General features: G+C 43.9%; 1 protein-coding gene across 1 annotated transcript in view; it reads right to left on the bottom strand.

The window, feature by feature from the left end:
* Positions 1-23,038, bottom strand: part of LOC138666949 (oocyte zinc finger protein XlCOF6-like) — a 34,738-nt gene extending 11,700 nt beyond the window's left edge. Inside the window, exons 1-7 of the mRNA XM_069755150.1 lie at positions 22,919-23,038; positions 22,738-22,835; positions 2,604-2,753; positions 2,295-2,474; positions 2,095-2,221; positions 1,917-2,011; positions 1,623-1,713 (exon numbers count right to left, since the gene is read on the bottom strand). Of these exons, the coding sequence (XP_069611251.1) occupies positions 1,623-1,713; positions 1,917-2,011; positions 2,095-2,221; positions 2,295-2,474; positions 2,604-2,753; positions 22,738-22,835; positions 22,919-23,003 (826 nt within the window). The 5' untranslated portion in view covers positions 23,004-23,038. The remainder of the gene's footprint in view (positions 1-1,622; positions 1,714-1,916; positions 2,012-2,094; positions 2,222-2,294; positions 2,475-2,603; positions 2,754-22,737; positions 22,836-22,918) is intronic.
* Between the last annotated feature and the right edge of the window lie 2,591 nt (positions 23,039-25,629).

Below are 25,629 nucleotides of genomic sequence, written 5' to 3'. Positions count from 1 at the left end.
GTCCCTGCAGATCGGGTGAAATGGGAGTTAACCCTTTCACCTGATCTGCAGGGACGCGATCTTTCCATGACGCCGCATAGGCGTCATGGGTCGGATTGGCACCGACTTTCATGACGCCTACGTGGCGTCAAAGGTCGGGAAGGGGTTAAGAGCTTCAGGTTCAGTTTGTAAATTTTTGCCTAGAGACTTTAGATAAATTAGATCATATGAATTTTGTGATATGCGTTCTCAGTGCCTCTGGGATGCAGTTACTGACAGCTCAGCCATCCTATCTGGTACAGGGACATGCTGAGCTGTCAGTGCCTTGATTGACAGCCTGACTATACAATCTGAGACCTGGATGTGTCGACTGTCACCAAATGTTCATTATCACAAGACATTGCCATGTTACTTAACTGAGATGTTTCTCCCAGACCTCTGCCAGACATACATTCAGCTAGTGAGGTTTGTGTTCCCTGTGCCTTGAGTTCTGTATGGTTGATCTTTTGTTGCCTGACCTTAGACTTCGTTCTGACCATTCATCTGTTTAACCTCTTCTGCTCTGATCTGTTATGTTCCTGGTATTCTGACCTCAGAACGCTACCTGACAACGCTTTGGTCTCTTCCTTCTATTTATGACGCACCCTCCTGGCTTCTGACCTGGGACTTTTTGACTATTCTGACTGAGAAGTCACTGGCATCACATATAGCTACTACAGCTCCAAGCATATTGCTGGAAGCTACCAGATACAGCCTTGTTTTCTAGTTCAGTTCTCTGTGCTCTGCTCCTGACTTGTGTATTTGTTTATTGTTTATATATTGGCCATTTGAGTCAGTAAGGTACAAGGGTTGCCATCAACCAGGTAAAGAGAACAGACAAAAAGCAGCAGCATTGATGGTGATCCGGCAGAGAGCAGGTGCCTGCCGGAGGGTCTCTTTTTGATATGTGCTATCTCTGTTGGCTTGGGTTTGTGCTGTGGATCTTCAGCTCTAGCACTCTGTAGACACACTTTCACAGGGCGGTGGAGGTAATCTTCTTTATACCTCGCCTTTGGGCGAGAGTGGAACGGCCAACAGGTTCCAGCACTGGAGACAATGGATTTAGGTTCAAAGCAGAATATGTTGCGGCCATAGCTCCCTTTACTAGGTGAGGAGCATCCTGACGGTTGAGCTGGAACTGAGGCAGCTGGTCATATTGTTGTTGATCATAAAAGCAAAGTTTGGTCAGAAAGACTGGACCTGGTCTTGTAGGGACCATATGAGCACATTCAGCAGCACAGAAGGGAGAGAAGGTAGATTCATCCAACAAGATATCAGGGTTCTAGGAAGTCAACAGCATCATTACCCTCCGCTATCTCCAAGAGGACCATCATAATATTTTTCTTCAAGTGATTTTCTAACTTGTCAGCACATTCTAGATACAATGTCATTAAGCTTTGAAGTTTAAAGATCTGGACAGGTAAGGGTTATCATCTTCTAATTTCCTTTGATAACTAGATCCTACTGGCTGTAAGTTCTATAGCAAAGGGCTTTCGATACCCAAAGCCATTTGAACAGTTTTGGGAGGAGGAGAAAATTGTGGTCCACAGGCAAAGGACTGAGAAGAATCTGTTACTTCTCAGCATTTAGTAATTATTACTCACCTAGGCAGTTATCTGTAGGAATCTCCTCTTTACACCAGTCATCACCCCTCACATATGTCTCTGTAGTATTAATATGGGTCAGATCTTCACCCTGAAACATATATTGTAAAAGTCACAGAGAGATGGAGAAGTCACATCTATGATCAGCTCTAATCCTGCCATCTCCACCGTTCTTAGTACACAAGAATAAACCATGTAATACTGGTGGATAAAACAAGACTGAGAACACGACCTTCACAGCCGTCTGCACATCATAGGGGAGATCTCATGTCATGACACCTTATCTCCATCTACCTGATGATCCTGAGGAACAGCGGGATCTTCTTGTTTACAGTCATGTGGAAGAGGACGGGGACATCTCTCTGGTGTCGTCCTCTTACTGTATAGAACTGGAGGAAACACATACAGGGACTGAATTCATTCTTTACATACAGATAATTATAGGCCGTGTGTATTTAGTCCTGTCTATTACCTGGTGATGTGAGGAGCTGAAGAACCGCCATCATCATGACGTCCTTGTAAAGCTCTTTGTGTCCTTCTAAATACTCCCACTCCTCCAAGGAGAAATAGACGGCGACTTTCTGACATCTTATAGTAACCTGACACATGAAATGATACTGTCATCCCCCAATCCCTTCATAGTGTTACTGTATAGTTTCCCAGCAGTGTCACCTCTCCAGTCAGCAGCTCAATCATCTTGTAGGTGAGTTCTAGGATCTTCTGGTCTTTTATGTCCTCATGTATCAGGGCTAGACGTGTAGGTCCTTTGATTGGGCTCAGGTGTCTTCCCCATCCCTCAGACACAGGGTCCTGACAGCGTTCACTAGAGGTCTTCTTCACTACTGTGTAATCCTGGTAATGGAGAGACACATTAATAAATCTCACTACAGACATTTCCAGAGTCCTCACCTCTCCAGTTCTGTCCATCTGTTATTCCCATAGATAAGAATGATGTAATGTGACGTCATCAGAATCTCTCACCTCTCCAGTAAGCCGGAAGAGGATCTCTAGGGTGAGGTGTAATATCGTCTCCGCCATCTTGTCTCTGTCCATATCCCTCTTAGATGGGTAATTCAGGAACAATTTCTTGTACAGAAGATCTTGACTGAGAGGATCCGATATTGTAGAGACCTGAAAGGGAAGATGAGCGAGCCGATGTAACATCATAAAAATCCTGTGTAATAATACAATTACTGGAGATAATAAGGGAAACATATGAGGAGGTTTATTATTTTACTGTATTTAGTTTTCATCTCAACATCTACTAATAAAACCTATATATTTAGGCCACAGACAACAAGCAGTTTCTTCCTCGGAGTCGGCAGCTGAATACGTTCCTCATAGACTCATCTTCCATAACGCTAATTTTCATCTCATTTACTGACACTGGAATCGGCATTATCAATACTGCAGGAGATATTTATTATCGTTAAACATTTGTTTTAAAACAAGATTAACCCTTTTGGATACCAGAACTTAGATGTAAACCGCAGGGATGGCACAGGTGCGGCTACGACAAAAACCCTGGCAGTTTAACCACTTGCTGCTGTGAAAAGCAAACATAACATGTAAGAAGGTGTGACAGAGTTTGGCTGAATGCCCCCCGCCCCCAAGTACTCGATAGTAACTAGGCCGCCCCATACTACGATACTTACATGCCTAATAATGGTGTCTGAGCTGCAATGCACAAAGGTCTATTAGGCCGTGCCAGAGGCAGCGTCCAATAAGTTACCTTTTAACGCCCCAATACACGTTAGACTAAAGTTACATGAAAGCACTGATTTCGGAGGGTTTGGGTGACTATATAATATATTTGGGGGTCTCCTACAGATGATGTCAGGGTAGAAAAGGATCTGGCATCCTGAATTTCAGAGACTAATCCGTTTGTTCTTCCTGTAGATAATCCTCCGCTAGAGGAGTCTGGAGGTGACTCTCTCATACAGACCACAGGAAAGCTGGAATATTTGTGTGTATGGGGGAGTCGGGACAGATAGCCATCTGCCAAATGACCGTTCTGCCAACTCTTATCTCATGTGTATGGGGCCGTTAGTATTACACTGACGGGCAGTGATGATACACGGCACTACAGCAGTACAGGGCATCACCGGAGCAATCAGATGCTTGTATGATCACACTAATGAAAGATGTTTAAAAAAAATGTACAGAAAAATTTAATGTGAAATAAAAAATAAATAAAAATAATATATATATATATATATATATATATATATATATATACATATATATATATATATATATATATATATATATATATACACAGTGGGGCAAAAAAGTATTTAGTCAGTCAGCAATAGTGCAAGTTCCACCACTTAAAAAGATGAGAGGCGTCTGTAATTTACATCATAGGTAGACCTCAACTATGGGAGGCAAACTGAGAAAAAAAAATACAGAAAATCACATTGTCTGATTTTTTAACATTTTATTTGCATATTATGGTGGAAAATAAGTATTTGGTCAGAAACAAACAATCAAGATTTCTGGCTCTCACAGACCTGTAACTTCTTCTTTAAGAGTCTCCTCTTTCCTCCACTCATTACCTGTAGTAATGGCACCTGTTTAAACTTGTTATCAGTATAAAAAGACACCTGTGCACACCCTCAAACAGTCTGACTCCAAACTCCACTATGGTGAAGACCAAAGAGCTGTCAAAGGACACCAGAAACAAAATTGTAGCCCTACACCAGGCTGGGAAGACTGAATCTGCAATAGCCAACCAGCTTGGAGTGAAGAAATCAACAGTGGGAGCAATAATTAGAAAATGGAAGACATACAAGACCACTGATAATCTCCCTCGATCTGGGGCTCCACGCAAAATCCCACCCCGTGGGGTCAGAATGATCACAAGAACGGTGAGCAAAAATCCCAGAACCACGCGGGGGGACCTAGTGAATGAACTGCAGAGAGCTGGGATCAATGTAACAAGGCCTACCATAAGTAACACACTACGCCACCATGGACTCAGATCCTGCAGTGCCAGACGTGTCCCACTGCTTAAGCCAGTACATGTCCGGGCCCGTCTGAAGTTTGCTAGAGAGCATTTGGATGATCCAGAGGAGTTTTGGGAGAATGTCCTATGGTCTGATGAAACCAAACTGGAACTGTTTGGTAGAAACACAACTTGTCGTGTTTGGAGGAAAAAGAATACTGAGTTGCATCCATCAAACACCATACCTACTGTAAAGCATGGTGGTGGAAACATCATGCTTTGGGGCTGTTTCTCTGCAAAGAGGCCAGGACGACTGATCCGGGTACATGAAAGAATGAATGGGGCCATGTATCGTGAGATTTTGAGTGCAAACCTCCTTCCATCAGCAAGGGCATTGAAGATGAAACGTGGCTGGGTCTTTCAACATGACAATGATCCAAAGCACACCGCCAGGGCAACGAAGGAGTGGCTTCGTAAGAAGCATTTCAAGGTCCTGGAGTGGCCTAGCCAGTCTCCAGATCTCAACCCTATAGAAAACCTTTGGAGGGAGTTGAAAGTCCGTGTTGCAAGCGAAAAGCCAAAAACATCACTGCTCTAGAGGAGATCTGCATGGAGGAATGGGCCAACATACCAACTACAGTGTGTGGCAACCTTGTGAAGACTTACAGAAAACGTTTGACCTCTGTCATTGCCAACAAAGGATATATTACAAAGTATTGAGATGAAATTTTGTTTCTGACCAAATACTTATTTTCCACCATAATATGCAAATAAAATGTTAAAAAAACAGACAATGTGATTTTCTGGATTTTTATTTCTCAGTTTGTCTCCCATTGTTGAGGTCTACCTATGATGTAAATTACAGACGCCTCTCATCTTTTTAAGTGGTGGAACTTGCACTATTGCTGACTGACTAAATACTTTTTTGCCCCACTGTATATATATATATATATATATATATATATATATATATGTATATATACACACACATAGCGGAGTTATAGCTCCCCCGACTCTGCAGATCGCATGCTTCCGTTGTACCTGGCAGGCCCGATAAGACAAAATGGTATGAAGATGAATGAGGGAGAACAAAGTCGGAAAGTAAACTCTTCTTTACTTAAAAGAACTTGACAAAAAGTATATACATCAGATAGCAGGCACAACACTTTCTGAATCAGGAATTTATCGGTTACATGTGGAGGTACATAACTTTTGTTACAGGCTACAGCAGTCCAGTAAATCATTATGGGAAGGCCCATCATCTTCTTTGGGGACCATACGGGACAAGATGTATCGTTGTAGCCCCTCAGAGCTTCTAGTCACCCAACCATGTTCCCAAGGTGCGCTGCTCCAGTCTGTACAGTAAGTATTGGGGCTCCATACAACAAGTGTGATGTAGAGACATCATTGTGCCTGTAGTGTACGGACTCTCAGACTCATAGACAAAGGCTGAATGATGGATCAGGAGCTTCTGACTCCCTGATTCTCTATTCAATGTTTCCCCATCATGGGAATGTGGATATTGTTGAAAATGTGATGATGGGGAAGAAGAGAGTAACTGGTGACAAGCCGCACAGAGCCCTCTCAATTCACAGGCACCATAGCAACCGCTTAGGCTGTCGCTGTGGATGATACACCCCTGGTTATCCAACCATCATCTGCTAAATATCTCATAGGTCCTGAGGTTATTAGTATCTGCACCAAGCTTGGGGCTATGTGAGTATTCATTAATTAGCCGTGGGGTAGTCGATGGGGTGGATGGTACCATATTGTGTGAGTAGGTGTGCTGTATTATATATTTTTTAATGTGATTTCAACACTCCAATTAATTAATACAAATGATAGAGATATTGATTGGTTTTGTTATTAGTATATATATACATATGTATTTTCAATGGAGTCCACAGAAAGCTAATTGAAAATTTGTCTAGCCACATGTCAATTGTTCCAAATGGTCAGTCTAAGCAAAGTGAATGTAAATGACCCAGTAATTTACATTTAGAGTACACTTTACACTTATCTTCAAAGATGAGAACCAAGGGAATATCATGTAAATGCTAATTAGACAGATACTTGTTAAGCCCCCAGGGAATGCCAGGTGGTGTTCTTATCTATTTGGCCTGAAGGCTTCAGTACACATACCATGATATAGAACAAAGCCTGACATAAGATTCAAAAGACAGTGTTTTAAGATATAAATGTGAGTTATTGCCTGACATGAAGAGACAGACAGATTTGGATGAGCGAGGACACAGAAAGCGGGCTGAATTGACTCCTACCATTTCCAATGTAATGTATGACTTATGACTTTATTGAGTATTTGTTATTTTGAGTGACTGTATATATTTATTATCTTTTATTATGTAAATTCATTTTTTGTCTTATTCAATTTTCGTGTGAGAATTTATTTATTCATCACAATTTTTGGAACCAAACAAAACATTAGGGGACAGTACTGTGGGAACATTACAAAGTGGGGGATAGCAGTCCTGTGGGAACATTATCCTGTGTGTGGGGGGAAACCAGTACTGCAGAACATGACATTGTGTGTGGGGGGATGACAGTACTGTGGGATCATTATACTGTGAGTGGGGGATGGCAATCCTGTGGAAACACTATGATGTGTGTAAGAAGGGCAACCAGGGGAGGGTAGTCAGAACCGGGTTCTTAAAGGCACAGTACAGGAATAGAGTCCACGGAGCCAACTGTCAGCGAGCAATCCCTTGGTCCCTTGCACTTAGATAGTTAGGTCCACACAATCTTCCTTACAACGTACCCTGTTCTTGCTCCAGCCGCAGTAATCCAGGAAACAAAGGATCCAGGAAGGCAGCAGCTTGCCAAAGGGGAAAAATAACTTTTATTGGACGGTGGTAAAATAGGAAGAACACATGAGTACAATACTTGTTTTTCTGCTCTGTCCCTGTCACACTCTACAGCTGCACCCACAGCAGCTAAAGCAGCCAAAGTTCAGGAGAATTCCACACGCCGGGATTAACCCTTCAGAAGCGGGAGCCCTTGCAGTCCTTAGCCTTCCTTATTCCGTAGTCCTTGGGAAACCAGGGCAAAAGTTTGCTCCTGCCCAGAGGCCTGGCAGTGCCCTGTGACATGCACGTCTGATCTGTTCAGCATCTCAGGCAGTTCTGGAGGGAAACAGCAGCTTCCCTTCACCTTGTGGCTGCAAGTCCAGCCCACATCTGTTAACTGCTTCTGTCCATGCCTCTATTAAATACATTACAGACATGGCAGACACAGCACATTAAAGGGGAACACCAAGACAGCATATATTACATTAACACTGTAACGCATTACTTAAACTGCACAGGGGTGATATGAAAGAAGAAGAGGGCGCAACTGAGAGGACCGGCCACCTCCTTACACTCCCCCCCCTTTAGCATGGCCGTCCCCAGCCATGGCAAACTGGGCAAAACATAAAACAACAGTTCATAAAGAGTTCTCTTATGGCCAGTCAACCCTTTAACACATGCGGCCACAGTCCTTTTTTTCCTATGTGAGGGTTCACGTGACCCTGGTCCTTCTGAGGATAGTCTCCCCCTCCCTCCTTTCAGCTTATCACAGCCCCTTTTTTTTTTAACAATGGTGGACTGTTTGAACATGGAGCCAGTGAAGGGCAAGAATGGGGACAAATTTCAGGATCAGTTAGTAGGAAATTGAATACTTAAAAGCTTTAAACTGCAACAAGAGATTGGATTGCCTCACGGTTTCTTCTTTCGATACCTACAACTTAGGCATGCATATCTGACTCAGTTTAGCGCTGTGGCACTGGATATACAGAAAAATTATTTACTAGATGTGGAACTGGAGATGCACATTTCTAACATATGTTCTGGGAGTGCAGGAGATTGGGCTTCTACTAGAAAAACACAATATCTATAATAAAAAGGGTATTTGGTGTGTTAATCCAGCAGACCCCAAAATATGCATATTGGGATATTCGGGAGAATCGATAGATCTCAAATCCATCCCCGATGACTGTAGGTCTTTCGCGCAAACTTATTGCACAATAGTGGCCAGATGCCAAAAACACAGACCGTTAATGAGTTAATAAAAAAGCTAAACAATATTATTTAGTTGGAAAAATGGGTATTTAGAAAGAGAAATCAATCAAGAAATTTGACAACATTTGGGCACCCTGGTTGAATGTTCCAGACCTACCATCTTGAGAACTCCTGGAACACTTGTGGTTTGAGCATTCCATGTTAAATTATAGAGGTATGGTCATTACACATGCAAACTAATTATTATAGCTGAATGGCAGATATTCTAATGTATACACATCATAAAAAATATATATAGCATGAATACAGATTTTTCTGGAGTGTTATCGGGTGGGATGGAAGTTGTATTAGCTTGCTTGAATCAACAATATTGAATCCTTGGAAGATGACAACTTTATTGTATTTTATGTATAACAATCTATATACATAAATGTCTTAAGGGGTACTTCCGTCTGTCTGTCTGTCCTTCTGTAACGGTTATTCGTTCGCTGATTGGTCTCGGCAGCTGCCTTTCATGGCTGCCGCGACCAATCAGCGATGCGCACAGTCCGGAAGAAAATGGCCTCTCTTTACTCCCCGCACTCACTGCCCGGCGCCCGCATACACCCCTCCAGTTTGCCCTCACACAGGGATAATGGCAGCGGTAATGGACCGCGGTGTAATGCAGTCCATTACCGCTGCTATTAACCCTGTATGACCAAGTTTTTTACTATTGACGCAGCCTATGCAGCGTCAATAGTAAAAACATTGAATGTTAAAAATAATTTAAAAAAATAAAAAATGATTATATACTCACCTACGCTGCCTTTCCCGCTCCTCGCGATGCAACCGGCACGTTCCGGTCGCACGGATGGTCTGGCAGAAGGACCTGCCATGACGTCACGGTCATGTGACCGCGACGTCATCACAAGTCCTGTGCGCCTGCGCGAACAGGACCTGCCGTGACGTCACAGTCATGTGACCGCTACACGGTCATGTGACCGCAACGTCACGGCAGGTCCTGCACGACAAGGACCTTGCCGAGCGGTACCAGGAGCGTGGAGAGGAGCGAGAAAGGTGGCGGAGGGTAAGTATAGCAGGACTTCAACGGGCTATAGGTGAGAATGTTGTTTTTTTTGTTTTTTTTTAAGTCTCTATACTACGTGGCTCTGTGCTGGGCAATATACTACACGACTGGGCAATATACTACTACGTGGCTGGGCAATATACTACGTCACTGGGCAATATACTACGTAGCTGGGCAATATACTACTAAGTGGCTGGGCAATATACTACATCACTGGGCAATATACTACGTGGCTGGGCAATATACTACGTGGCTGGGCAATATACTACGTGGCTGGGCAATATACTACGTGGACATGCATATTCTAGAATACGTGGACATGCATATTCTAGAATACCCGATGCGTTAGAATCGGGCCACCATCTAGTACTATATAATGATACAATGTAACATTGAAAATATCTTTGTTCTACTGATGTCTATTTGTAAAAACTTTATTGTATGATTTTCTTAATAAAAATGTTCTAATTATAAAAAAAAGTGTGTCTTATCCAAGAAATGCGGTAAGTTCTGAAATATTTTCCCTTACTCATTTAATTATATGTATGTCGGTTATATGTTTTTGTACAATTTATCAATAACGTATATAGTTTGAGTTATTTTTGATGAATATACTATTTTCCAATAATTCATGTTTTGCATCTAGGTATGATAATGGCCTATCTCCTCTGTGTGGGATTTTTGACGTTTAAAAAGGGTTGTCCACTACTTGGACAACCCCTTCTCATTCCTTAAGTTTGGTCCTGTTAAAAAACACTTATATAAACCTCCCATGTCGTCATGGTTACAGCACTTCGGGGGGGGGGGGCTCATGTAAGGTTTTTATGTTGTGAGCCCTGCATCCAATTAGTGCTGGCGTCACAGTTCTCACCTTTGGACAAATTGAACAATAAGTGGAAGTCAGAGAGAAGTTGCAGCCCTGGCTTCCTGTTCATGTTCAATATGTCTGAAGGCGGGAACAGTAAAGCCAACAATGAGTGGGCACAGGGCTCATGTCATGTAACAACCTCATATGAGCCCCGGAAGGTGAGTGCCGACACCACTAGAATGGCACAGGCATGGAAGAAGAGTACGATTTTTTTTCTTTTATCGAAGTCAAACATTAGGAATGACAAGGGGCTGAAATAGTAGTTCACAACCCTCTTTAGGAAAATAACTTTTCGTTTAAAACATTTCCCACATTAAGAACATGAAAAAGGCTTCTCCCCAGTGTGAGTTCTCTGGTGCTTAACCAAATCTGATTTCTGTATAAAACATTTTCCACATTCTGACCAAAAAAAGGCTTCTCCCTTGTGTGAGTTCTCTGGTGCTTAACCAAATCTGATTTCTGTATAAAACATTTCCCACATTCTGAACAGGAAAAAGGCTTCTCCCCTGTGTGCGTTCTCTGATGGTTCAAAAGACTTGATTTCACTGTAAACCACTTCCCACATTCTGAACATGAAAATGTCTTTTCCCCTTGTGTGAGTTCTCTGGTGTATACTGTACATGTATATTGCATGTACTGTATGTATGTTTACATGTATGTACTGCATGTCTACATGTATGTACTGTATATATGTATGTTGTATGTACTGTATGCATGTTGTATGTCTATTTGTATGTACTGTATGTCTATATGTATGTTGTATGTCTATATGTATGTTGTATGTCTATATGTATGTACTGTATGCCTATATGTATGTACTGTATGTCTATATGTATCTTGTATGTCTATATGTATGTTGTATGTACTGTATGCCTAGGTATGTTGTATGTCTGTATGTATATACTGTATGTCTATGTATCTTGAATGTCTATATGTATGTTGTATGTACTGTATGTCTATGTATGTTGTATGTCTATATGTATGTTGTATGTACTGTATGTATGTATTGTATGTATGTTGTATGTACTGTATGTATGTTGTATGTCTATACGTATGTTGTATTTCTATATGTATGTTGTATGTCTATATGTACTGTATATACTGTATGTCTATATGCATGTTGTATGTCTATATGTATGTACTGTATGTCTATATGTACTGTATGTATATATGTATGCTGTATGTCTATGTATGTTGTATGTACTGTATGCATGTTGTATGTACTGTATGTCTATATGTATGTTGTATGTACTGTATGTATGTTGTATGTACTGTATATGTGTATGTGCTTATTTTTTTTTTTTTACATTCAACACATTAGCTGGATGATGGGACTACTACTGTCCCATCATTGGCTAATGTGTCAATCACTGTCACTGTAGCAGGCATGGCCAGATGGGACTTGTAGTCCCATCAGACGATGCCTGCACACAGACACACACCAATGACCCCCCAGCCCCGCTTGAAGCAGACCCCAGCACCGCACCGCCAGCAGATCCCAGCACAGCCAGCAGACCCATCGCACAGCCCCACAGACCCTAGCACCGCACCACCCGCAGATCCAAGCACAACCAGCAGACCCATCGCAAAGCCCCACAGACCCCAGCACTGCCCGCCCGCAGCATCGCCCACAGCCCAGTCACTCTTGATGAGTGACCACTGTCTGTGGAGGCTGGGTCATGCCTGCTGATGACGTCACGTCAATTTCCAGAGTCAGGAAATTGACGTGACATTGGCGGATATTAGCGGCAGCTGTAGCCTGAGGGTCACGTGACCCGGACTCAGCCGCTGGCATAGCGCCGCTCACAGGCTAAAACGGCAACAGAAGGTACGGTATTTACAAAATTCATTAGGGGCCCCAGGGGGATAATTAAAAGTAGTTGACAACCCCTTTAATTATTGCTATATTCCACATCCGTTCTGGGGTGTGCTTGTGGTTGTCCCCTTTCTAGAATCTACTCAGGTTGTCTCCGTTGCTGGGCAGATAGGGGAGATGTGACTGGATTGGTGGAGAGCAGTTTGAGCGGGAAGATTTGAGTGTTTATAAAGCTCATCTCACAGCGCAGTCAGCTGTTCGTTGTGTGAAGAAGCAGTAGAACTATCCCTTCTAATGTCTAAAAAACATGAGTTTTATTTGGAAAACCTAGACCCTACACTCTTAGACCACAGGCCGAACAGATCTGAATTCAAGATTTTCAAACGGACACTGTTTATATAGCTGTTTGTTTTTTTAAAGTATGGCCCCATTGAGAGCCCAACTGGGATTTTGGTTCAGATGTGGCTATATAAACTAGCTTGGAGGATACCCTTATAATAAAACTTAACTTTTAATAAAACACATAAAATCTAGACAACTCAACTAACAAAAACCAAAAAGTGCTCATGTGCTCGAGAGATAAAAATTGGTTGGATCTCACCAATGATAACAGAGCGGTGTGCCTCTCCAGAAGTAGCAGACATATGGTCACCATAAAGTGCCTCCCAGTATCCTTGACTGGAGGTCCGTAGTCCACGCATAGGGATAGGGGCTGGGGTGGGGTGATATCTTTCCTTCCCTGTTATACCCGTTCGAACTCCTGTCCTAACAAGGACAGGCCCCAAGTGATCCCTAACTATGGACACAACCAATACATGGACAATCACAGATTCTCCCAACGCGTTTCATATCCAATAGCGGAGACCCATCAGGGGAGCAAGCAAAATATACGTGCCAGTGGGATCTGGCCAATAGTCCAATAGAAGTACAATAAAAGTCCTTTTAGGTCTAGGGACCCGCAGTGGATAGGTACCCATAGAGCGCAGTCAGCCATCTATGTTCACGGTAACAATCCTTACCCCCACTCAGTGAATGTATCCTTATATAGCTGCCAGATTAAGGTCGGCCTCTGCACCTGTGTTATAATTAACTAGTCCCTCCACGTGTCCCTATCACGGGTACCGTATAGGGAGGGGGTTGGTACAGGGATTGCTATACTTACAGGTAGCAGCGGCGTCATATCCGCCTACCCCGCACACATGTTCATGGCTTGCGCTCCAGACACTGGAACGCTTGCCAACCGGAAGTGTCGCCACCATTTTGTATGCATCACTTCCGGTCGGGTAAGCCTCCCTATCACGCCCCTTCTGTGCGCTCCAACACTGGAACGCAAAAACGTAGGGGGCGGCCGCATAATGATAAGCTATTTGATACTAAATGCTCCATACTGAAAAATAACATACAGAGCGCCCGGTAGCGATACAGCAAAGGGAATGCCCTATTAATAAAGATATGTTCAAACGGAATGGTAATATGTACACCCGCACTAGAAAATATGCATAGTGGTACTATATGGCAGCAGGATTCCAATCATATTATGCAGACAAAGGACAGGGTAACACATGTTTATAAGAATTTCCTTTTCACAGGAGAGAAACGAAAAAAGAGGAGAGGGTGGGGGATTTGGGAGGGGGGAGGGAGAGACCGTGATACAGAGAGTTGACTAAGTGAGAGGCAAGTCATAACAAAGCTGAGTTGCTAAAAGTAGATGTCCCATAACCCCCATTAGTTTTAACCCCCAAATGGGTAGCGGAGTCAGTCATATGGTGGGGAATACTATGTCTGAAAGGGGAACAGGTAGGCCCCTCATCCTGTCACAATCGACCTGTCACGTTTTGTTTTCTTTGGTGGTCCCCTACTTAACCGGTACATACCAAACCAGAAACGGAGAAAGAAAAATATGGATGAATCATATTTAAACAGCAGATATCTACAGTGGTAAAATATCTCATAAAGGAATAACTAGTGAGGACGAAAGAAAAATTAGGATTCCAAGGATAAAAGGGGGAGGAAAGGGAGAACATAGGGGGAGGAAAGGGAGAAAAATGGGGGAGAGAAAAAAAAAACATATTTATAAAGGCACTGATAACCCCATTGAGTTAGAGGAAACATGCGAAGCTGAGTTGGTCATTTAGTCCCCGGGGCTGACATGAGTCCAGGGTGAATATCCATTTCGCCTCTCTTTGTAGGAGTAGCCTATCCAGATCCCCTCCTCTGGAGGGCATACTGATTTTGTCTATTCCCATGAAACGTATCACTTTCGTGTCCCCCCCCCATATATACCATTAACATGTCTGGCAATGGGGGTATCCCTCTTGTTACGTATATCACCCATATGTTCTCCTATCTGTCTCCGAAATTGCCTGATGGGCTTCCCAATATAGGTAATCCCGCATGTACAAATGGCTCTGTAGATGATGCCCGTAGTTTTACAATTGATAAATTCCTTTAATGTGAACGTTTCCTGTGTATTTTCATTAAAGAATTCCTTACCTCTTGGATGAATGCACATGCCATGCAAGTGCCACACTTAAAGCATCCCACAGGTTTTTCAGGGAGCCAAGTCTCCTTTTTAGGAGTGCTAAAGTGGCTATGCACAAGTCTGTCACCCAAGGTTTTACATCTTCGGTAGGCAATCTGTGGCTCCTCTCCACAGCATCCGTGAGATCCTCATCCATCCTCAAAATTCCCCAATGACGCCTCAAAATTTCGTTCACAGAGGATGCACCATTGTTATAGGCACAAATCAATCTTACCTTTTTAAAAAAAAAATGTCAGGAGCATAATATACCTCCTGGTATGTTACAGGACGTACAGCTACTGGCGGGACTGGATAGGCTGCCAGAGACTGATAATACGTTTGGTCTCTTTACCCAACTAAAATATCCAAGCAAAAAAATGGCACCTATTGGAGGGGAACTATCAGCAATAGATGTCTTTTTGAACCTATGCACGAGTGACATTAAGGAACAGGTCCAAAATCAATCGAGGCATAACCTTAATAAGGAACAGATAGATGCCCTCAGGACCTTAGAGATGGATAAAGATATCGTCCTGAAGCCCTCGGTTAAGGGGAGGGAATATCGTTGTGATGGGGACAGAAAAATATAAGGAAATGTGTTACTCACTTCTGAATGATCAGAGTACATATGCTAGAATGATATCTAGTCCAACTGGCAAATGCCTGGGCAATCTGGGAGCTATACTGTTAAAAGCAAGGTCTGACAAATTGATCAGCGATGATGAGTATTCGTTCCTCCTCCCCCGGTTTCCGGTGATGGCCACCTTCTACGCTTTACCGAAAGTCCATAAGGGATTGGACCCTCTTATGGGGAGGCCCATCGTGTAAGGAATAGGGAGCATTGTACAGAACATAGGCATATATATTGATAATGTCTTAAGACCCTTTGTTACCTGGCTTCCATCCTACATCAGGGACACGATGGACCTCCTCCGGAGGATAGAGGGAATCTCACTGGAACAAGGTACTTTTTTTGCGAGCATTGATGTTGAGGCCCTTTACTCCTCGATTCCACATGACTGTGGAATTCGAGGGGTTCAAAATTTCCTCAGCACAAGGGGGGCGACAATATCATGCCCACAACGAGTTGGTTATAACCCTCCTCGACTTCATACTCAGAAATAACTATTTTTGTTTTGATGGCAAGGTCCTCCACCAGCTCAGAGGCACTGCTATGGGTAGCCCCTGTGCGCCAACTTATGCTAACCTGTTCCTGGGCTGGTGGGAGGACAAGATTGCCTTTTCTGAGACCCATGAGGAGTTCATAGCCTCTGTTGACCTTTGAGTCAGATATATTGATGACATCTTTGTATTATGGAAGGGCACCAAGGAGGCTTTTGGGAGATTCATTGCCTCTCTGAACCATAATGAGGTTGGTTTGAAATTCACCTCCGAGATACAGGAGGTTGAAGTACCTTTTTTGGATATCCTGATTATGAAGTCTGAGGATCGGGAAAGCTTACAAACTACCATTTACAGAAAGCCTACAGCAACCAACTCTTTGCTCACATGGGACAGTCAGCACCCCCACCCCCTAAGGAAGGGTGTTCCTAAGGGTCAATATCTGAGACTGAGAAGAAACTGTTCCACTCGCGGGGACTTTAAAACGAAGGCGGATGATCTCAGATAGAGATTTCTGAGTAAGGGCTACCTGGATTGGGTTTTGAGGAGGGCGTTTCAATTTGGCAACAGACAGTGTAGGGTATCTTTCTAACACACTCTACTAGGGAAGGAGAGAAAGAAAAGAAGGTAAGATTGATTTGTGCCTATAACAATGGCGCATCCTCTGTGAATGAAATTTTGAGGCGTCATTGGGGAATTTTGAGTATGGATGAGGATCTCAGGGATGCTGTGGGGAAGGAGCCACAGATTGCCTACCGAAGATGTAAAACCTTGGGTGACAGACTTGTGCATAGCCACTTTAGTACTCCTACAAAGGAGACTTGGCTCCCTAAAAAACCTGTGGGATGCTTTAAGTGTGGCACTTGCACGGCATGTGAATTCATCCAAGGGGGTAAGGAATTCTTTAATGAAAATACACAGGAAACGTTCACATTAAAGGAATTTATCAATTGTAAAACTACGGGCATCATCTACAGAGCCATTTGTACATGCGGGATTACCTATATTGGGAAGAAAATCAGGGAATTTTGGAGACGGATAGGAGAACATGTGGGTGATATACGCAACAAGAGGGATACCCCCATTGCCGGACATGTAAATGGTATACATGGGGGGGACACGAAAGTGATACGTTTCATGGGAATAGACAAAATCAGTATGCCCCCCAGAGGAGGGGATCTGGATAGGCTACTCCTACAAAGAGGCGAAATGGATATTCACCCTGGACTCATGTCAGCCCCGGGGACTAAATGACCAACTCAGCTTCGCATGTTTCCTCTAACTCAATGGGGTTATCAGTGCCTTTATAAATATGTTTTTTTTTCTTTCCCCCATTTTTCTCCCTTTCCTCCCCCTTTTATCCTTGGAATCCTAATTTTTCATTCGTCCTCACTAGTTATTCCTTTATGAGATATTTTACCACTGTAGATATCGGTTGTTCAAATACGATTTATTCATATTTTTGTTTCTCCATTTTTGGTTTGGTATGGACCGGTTAAGTAGGGGACCACCAAAGAAAACAAAACGTGACAGGTCAATTGTGACAGGATGAGGGGCCTACCTGTTCCCCTTTCAGACATAGTATTCCCCACCGTATGACTGACTCCGCTACCCATTTGGGGGTTAAAACTAATGGGGGTTATGGGACAGCTACTTTTAGCAACTCAGCTTTGTTATGACTTGCCTCTCACTTAGTCAACTCTCTGTATCACAGTCTCTCCCCCCCCCCCCCCCAAATCCCCCACCCTCCCCTCTTTTTTTGTTTCTCTCCTGTGAAGAGATAATTCTTATAAACATGTGTTACCCTGTCCTTTGTCTGCATAATATGATTGGAATCCTGCTGCCATATAGTACCACTATGCATATTTTCTAGTGCGGGTGTACATATTACCATTCCGTTTGAACATATCTTTTTTTTTTTATTCAAATAAATTTTTATTAAGAATAACAAGATAAATGACATGTTACATTCTTATTTTCAATACAAAGCTTTTTTCCCCCCCTTCAAACATTCCCCTTCAATCCCACCACCCCCCAACCCCACCCAACAAAGCAGCTCACCTTGCTTAGCACTTCCATCATTAGACAAATATACTATCTAATCCCTCGGCCAATAATATAAGCCACATTTAACATTACCATTAATTAGGAACCTTAATTAACTCTCCCTCTATAATACCCCTATCCCATAGCAATCCACGGAGACCACATTTTATTGAACATTTCGATTTTCCCTCTTTTTTTATAAAACCCCTTTTCCAGTGTCAGGCCCTGCTTCACATACTGGAAGAATTCTCCTCTTGACGGCGGTTCTTCCCTAATCCAATTTCGAGCTATTACCTTCCTAGCCATGTATAACAATCTGGCAATAGCTATCTTCAGGTTGTTATCCACTCCAATCTCATCCACACATCCCAACAAGCACACTATAGGATCCCTTGGCACCTTACATCCATATGCACCTTCCATACGACTCAAAACTACCACCCAAAAAGCAGCCAATCTCGGACACGTCCACATCATATGGAGTATATCAGCATCTGCAGTTTTACACCTCGGGCATTCAGAATCATCACGCAAACCAGCCTTATATAGCACTATCGGTGACTTATAAACCCTGTGTATCACATAGAGCTGTGACAGTCTATACGGTTCACTCAATGACAATCGTGGGACCCATTCTAGCACCGACTCCCAAGTCTCATTCTCCATTGGACCCAGATCCCTCTCCCACTTGGCTCTCGCCATTATTGGAAACCCCAATAGGAAAGTGTGCAACAGATCTTTATACAAAGTAGATATGACTCCCCCAGTCGTCCCTTCATTACACACATACTCCAGTACTATATCCCTCTGAATTCCAATACCTCCGTTTCTACTCTGAGCTCCAAAAGCGTGTCTCATCCGCAAATACTGATACTCCCCTGCAGTCCCAAGACCAAATTCCGCCTGTAATTGGGAAAATGATTTCAATTCACCTCACTCAATTATTTGATACACGTATTGAATCCCTTTGACTTGCCATTCTGTCAGTACCCCCAGTGCCTCAAACTCCTGTAAGTTGCTGTTATGCCATAGCGGTGAGAATCTAGTCAAATCCGTGACCCCCCGTATATGTCTCAACCTACCCCACAGCCTGCGTATCAACAACACAGTCGGGTATAATTTCCCCAGAGCCCCCAGGGATGCATCCTCCAAACATTGTACCACTGGCCTTCTTTTTGTCACCACTTCCATCAGCCGCTGTACCGCCCCAGATGACCCTTCATGCGCCCAGCCTTTTAAATGCTGACTCTGGGCTGCAAGAAAATATATTTCAGGGTTAGGCAAAGCCAATCCCCCATCTTCCTTGGGTCGCTGAAGTGTCTCCAGTTTGATACGCGGATGCTGTCTCCCCCATATCAAATTCCTGAACAGAGAGTTAATCTGTCTAAATCTCCCGCGTGGTATCCAAACTGGCGCATTATGAAGAATATACAGTATTTTTGGCATCAAAATCATTTTAATAAGATTCACCCTACCTACCACAGATAAATGCAGTTTAAGCCAAGCATCCGCTTTCGCTTTAAGAACACCTAAGATTGGAGTCAGATTTCTATGTATATAGTCAGTAACAGGCATAGATACCCATATTCCAAGGTACTTAAATTGGCTAGTCACCTCCAGTCGCCCATCCTCCAGTGGCTCCCCACCATCATCATCCACCTTAAACAAGACAGACTTACTCCAGTTTATCCTAAGTCCCGACACCGATCCGAAACGCTCAATAATCCCAATGGCTCCCTCCAAGGACGTACCCGGGTCAGCCAGAAATAGCAGAATGTCATCCGCATACAACGCCACCCTTTCTTCAATCATCCCATATTTAAACCCAGTCACCTCATCAGACCGTCGAAGGTTAGCAGCCAGTGGTTCCACAGCCAGAGCAAACAAAAGAGGAGAGAGCGGACACCCTGTCTCGTCCCTCTAGCCAGTTGTATGGTCCGTGATAACTCCCCATTTACCCTAACCCTAGCCATCGGCATCGAGTACATCAGTCGAATCCAGGATATGAACTGCGGTCCAAACCCCATACTCCGGAGCACCTGCCAGAGATATCCCCACTCCACACTATCGAACGCCTTATGAGCGTCTAAAGATGCAATAATTCTCTGGCCACAGTTGTCGGATCTGAGTTGCAAATTCATATACAGCCTTCGTAAGTTGATCGCAGTGGACCGATCAGGCATAAAGCCGGACTGGTCTGAGTGCACCAGGCCGGAAATAACACTTGTCAACCTCATCGCCAACAACTTAGCCAGAAGTTTAACATCTGTAGTAAGCAAGGAGATTGGCCGATATGAATCCGGCTGTGTCGGGTCCTTCCCCTCCTTAGGAATCACCACTATTATGGCCTCCCGCATAGATGCCGGTAGACGACCGCCACTCCTAGCCTCCTCCAGAAGTACCCTTAATTTAGGGATCAGCACTTCCCCAAAGTTTTTATAAATTTCAGCAGGAAATCCATCTACGCCAGGTGCCTTCCCATTAGCCATAGACTGCAGTGCCCCACCCAACTCCTCCTCCGTGATGGGTGCTTCCAAATCTTCTCTATCTATGTCACTCAGCCTTGGGAGCTCCAATTCCTCAAGGAACGCCACAGTGTCCTCCACCGACCCATCTACCTGAGAGGAATATAGGTCCGCATAAAAATCCGCAAAAATGTCCAAAATCTCTGAAGTCTCAGAGACAGCCACACCGCTCCCCGATACCAAAGAATGAACAAAGGAGGTGTTTCTCTGGGCAGAAGCCACCATCGATCGCAAATGACCCACAGATTCGCCCTCCTGGTAAAAAGCCAGATTCATGAATTCCCTCTTCCTTTCAGCCTTACCCAGCAATACCTCCTCCAACTGACTCTGAGCTGCCTTTAGCCTCCTCCCAGCCTCCGGAGTACCCATTATTACCGTTTGAACATATCTTTATTAATAGGGCATACCCTTTGCTGTGGCACTACCGGGCGCTCTGTATGTTATTTTTCAGTATGGAGCATTTAGTATCAAATAGCTTATCATTATGCGGCAGCCCCCCACGTATGTGCATTCCAGTGTTGGAGCGCACAGAAGGGGCGTGATAGGGAGGCTTACCCGACCGGAAGTGATGCATACAAAATGGCGGCGACACTTCCGGTTGGCAAGCGTTCCAGTGTCTGGAGCGCAAGCCATGAACATGTGTGCGGGGTAGGCGGATATGACGCGAATGCTACCTGTAAGTATAGCAATCCCTGTACCGACCCCCTCCCTATACGGTACCCGTGATAGGGACACGTGGAGGGACTAGTTAATTATAACACAGGTGCAGAGGCGGACTTTAATCTGGCAGCTATATAAGGATACATTCACTAAGTGGGGGTAAGGATTGTTACCGTGAACATAGATGGCTGACTGCGCTCTATGGGTACCTAGCCACTGTAGGTCCCTAGACCTGAAAGGACTTTTATTGTACTTCTATTGGACTATTGGCCAGATCCCACTGGCACGTATATTTTGCTTGCTCCCCTGATGGGTCTCCGCTATTGGATATGAAACGCGTTGGGAGAATCTGTGATTGTCCATGTATTGGTGGTGTCCATAGTTAGGGATCACTTGGGGCCTGTCCTTGTTAGGACAGGAGTTCGAACGGGTATAACAGGGAAGGAAAGATATCACCCCACCCCAGCCCCTATCCCTATGCGTGGACTACGGACCTCCAGTCAAGGATACTGGGAGGCACTTTATGGTGACCATATGTCTGCTACTTCTGGAGAGGCACACCGCTCTGTTATCATTGGTGAGATCCAACCAATTTTTCTCTCTCGAGCACTGGTTCACATGAGCACTTCTTGGTTTTTGTTAGTTGAGTTAGTCTATATTTTATGTGTTTTATTAAAAGTCAAGTTTTATTATAGGGGTATCCTCCAAGCTAGTTTATATTGTTAACCCTGAGGGTACATTAATAGTGGAGATCATATCACACTATAGCTAATTGTATCTACAGATGTGGCTAGGAGCGTAGGAGGCACGTGTGGATTTTTTGCTCATTTTATTTCACATTGATTTTTCGAAAATGCGCTTTTAAACTTGCCGATTGAATTTGCATGGGGAAAATATTAACAAAAATATGCTTGTGACATATCTGTTAAAAACCTGAACTGTTCTAAGTTGAAGGGTGTTTTTCCCACAAATTCACATTATTTCTACAACTTTGAAAATTAATTAAAAAAACCCTAACATTTATAGAAGTTTTCTTCTTCACATTTTGCATCCTCTAACACAGTATTACCAAAGAACAAATTCTCAAAAGAATTACAAATCTAGTGGTAATATTCATTGGTTCATTTGACTTGGAATAACCTAGAACTAGTGATGAGGGAGTGTACTCGTTGCTCGGGTTTTCTAGACCACGCTCAGGTGGTCTCCGAGTATTTGTTAGTGCTCTGAGATTTAGTTTTCATCGCCGCATCTGAATGATTTACAGCTACTAGCCAGGCTGAGTACATGTGGGGATTCCCTAGCAACCAGGCAACCCCAATATGTACTCAGGCTGGCTAACAGCCATAAATCATTCGGCTGCCGCAATGAAAACTAAATCTCCGAACACTAACAAATACTCAGAGACCACCCGAGCATGCTCTGGAAAACCCGAGCAACGAGTGTACTCGCTCATCACTACCTAGAATCAGACCTTCACAGCCGTCTACACATCATAGGGGACATCTCACGACACCTTCTCTCCATCTACCTGATGATCCTGAGGAACATTGGGATCTTCTTGTTTACAGTCCTGTGGAAGAAGAGGATGCGGACATCTCTCTGGTGTTGTCTTCTTACTGGATAGATCTGGAGGAAACACACACAGGGACTGAATTAATTCTTTACATACAGATAATTATAGGCCGTGTGTATTTAGTCCTGTCTATTACCTGGTGATGTGAGGGACTGGGGAACCTCCATCATGACGTCCTTGTACAGATCTTTGTGTCCTTCTAAATACTCCCACTCCTCCATGGAGAAATAGACGGCGACATCCTGACACCTTATAGGAACCTGACACATACAATGATACTGTCATCCCCCGATCCCTTCATAGTGTCACTGTATAATGTCCCAGCATTCCCAGCAGTGTCACCTCTCCAGTCAGTAGCTCAATCATCTTTTAGGTGAGTTCTAGGATCTTCTGGTCATTGATGTCCTCATGTATCAGTAGGTGAGGTGGAGGCCCCGTGATTGGACTCAGGGGTGTTCCCAATCCCTCAGACACAGGGTCCTGACAGCGCTCAGTAGAGGTCTTCTTCACTACTGTGTAATTCTGGTTATGGAGAGACACATTAATAAATCTCACTACAGGCATTTCCAGAGTCCTCACCTCTCCAGTTCTGTCCATCTGTTATTCCCATAGATGAGAATGATGTAATGTGACGTCATCAGAATCTCTCACCTCTCCAGTAAGCCGGAAGAGGATCTCTAGGGTGAGGTGTAATATCCTCTCCGCCATCTTGTCTCTGTCCATATCCATCCTTGATGGGTAAATCAGGAAAATTCTCTTATATAGAAGATCTTCACTGAGAGGATCCGATATTGTAGAGACCTGAATGAGAAGAAGATACGATGTAACATCATAAAAATCCTGTGTAATAATACGATTACTGGAAATAATAAGGGTATTCAGTTTTCTTCTTTCCATCTACTAATAAAACCTATATATTTAGGCCACAGACAACAAGCAGTTTCTTCCTCGGAGTCGGCAGCTGAATACGTTCCTCATAGACTCATCTTCCATAACGCTAATTCTCCTCTCATTTACCGACACTGGAATCGGCATTAGCAATACTGCAGGAGATATTCATTACACGTGACAGGAGAAATAACTACTTCATGATGAGGACGACATCTTCATCTTCTACTACGGCTCTAGAAACAGATTTGTCCAGAGTCCGTCACTGACTCCATCACCACCGGCCGTCTATATGAAGGTTTCCCGTCTTCCCCGCACTGTAATCTTCTATCACGTTAGATCTCAGCTCTGATTCACACACAGAAGTTTGAGGCTTTTAGAAAAGATTGTTGGTAAGAACAAGACAGGAGATATATGAGGTCAATGTCTCCATGTACTGGGTTTCTTTTTCTCGGGATATGATGGGTTTTCTTTGGTACTTTCCCCCATTAGAAGGGACACCTGTGGATATTGGGGTCTTTACCTGCTACAGTCCTGGTGGGATTTACTCGGTAACGTGGACTTTGGACAAATATCACCATCAATTACCATCAGACTAAAGGAACATCGCTCCTCTATTTGGAGAAAGGAGAAAGAGCAGAAGTTGGGGGAGACCACCATGGCCTGAGATTTCTCCTCTGTGCACACAGGACCTGTGATGAGGTCACTGGAGGGGAGGAGTCAGGGGTCACATGATCAGGGGCCTCAGTGTATGCAGGACTCTGCTGTGCTGGTTGTCATGGTGCTGGATGAGGGGAAGTTTATGTGTGGGGTCAGAAGGGGTTAAGGCTATGTGCACACGATGCAGATTTAGTGCAGAACTGCAGCAGATTTTTCTGCAGCAGAAACGCTGCAGAACTGCACTGTGATTTACAGTACAATGTAAATCAATGTGAAAAAAAAAAAGCTGTGCACATGGTGCAGAAAAATCTGCGCAGAAACGCTGCAGATTTCAAAGAAGTGCATGTCACTTCTTTTGTGCAGTTCTGCAGCGTTTCTGCACCCCTCCATAATAGAAATCCATTGGTAAAAAACGCATAAAAAACGCACAAAAAACGCATAAAAAACGCACCTGCGGATTCTGCCAGGAGATGCAGATTTGGTGCAGATTTTATGCATAAAATTCTGCACCAAATCTGCATCGTGTGCACATAGCCTAACAGTGTGGATGTAGCAGAGCCGCATGTAAAGGGTGTACGGAGCGGAGCCGTGTGTGTACAGAGCGGAGTCGTGTGTACGAGGTGTGCGGAGCGGAGTCGTGTGTGTATGGAGCGGAGCCCTGTTTGTATGGGGTCCTGTGTACTGACCAACCGTATCACCCAGCTTCGGTCACAGACCCCTCTGTGTATGATGTATACACCCGTATACCCCCAGCTTCGGTCACAGACCCCTCTGTGTATGATGTATACACTCGTATACCCCCAGCTTCGGTCACAGACCCCTTTGTGTACGCTGTATACACTCGTATACCCCCAGCTTCGGTCACAGACCCCCCTGTGTACACTGTACACACCCGTATACCGCCAGCTTCAGTCACAGACCCCTCTGTGTACTCTGTATACACCCGTATACTGCCAGCTTCAGTCACAGACCCCTCTGTGTACTCTGTATACACCCGTATACCCCCAGCTTCAGTCACAGACCCCCCTGTGTACACAGTATACACCCGTATACCCTTAGCTTCGGCCGCACACCCCTCTGTGTACACTGTATACACCTGTATAATCCCAGCTTCGGTCGCAGACCCCTATGTGTACTCTGTATACCCCAAGCTTCAGTCACAGACCCCTCTGTGTACGCTGTATACATCCGTATACCCTCAGCTTCGGTCACAGACACCTCTGTGTACGCAGTATACACCTGTATACTCCTAGCTTCAGTTGCATACCCCTCTATGTACACTGTATACAGCTGTATAAC

This window comes from Ranitomeya imitator, chromosome 2 (genome assembly GCF_032444005.1).
Source record: "Ranitomeya imitator isolate aRanImi1 chromosome 2, aRanImi1.pri, whole genome shotgun sequence".
In the NCBI taxonomy this organism is placed as follows: domain Eukaryota; kingdom Metazoa; phylum Chordata; class Amphibia; order Anura; family Dendrobatidae; genus Ranitomeya; species Ranitomeya imitator.
This window is presented reverse-complemented; position numbering and strand designations above follow the sequence as displayed.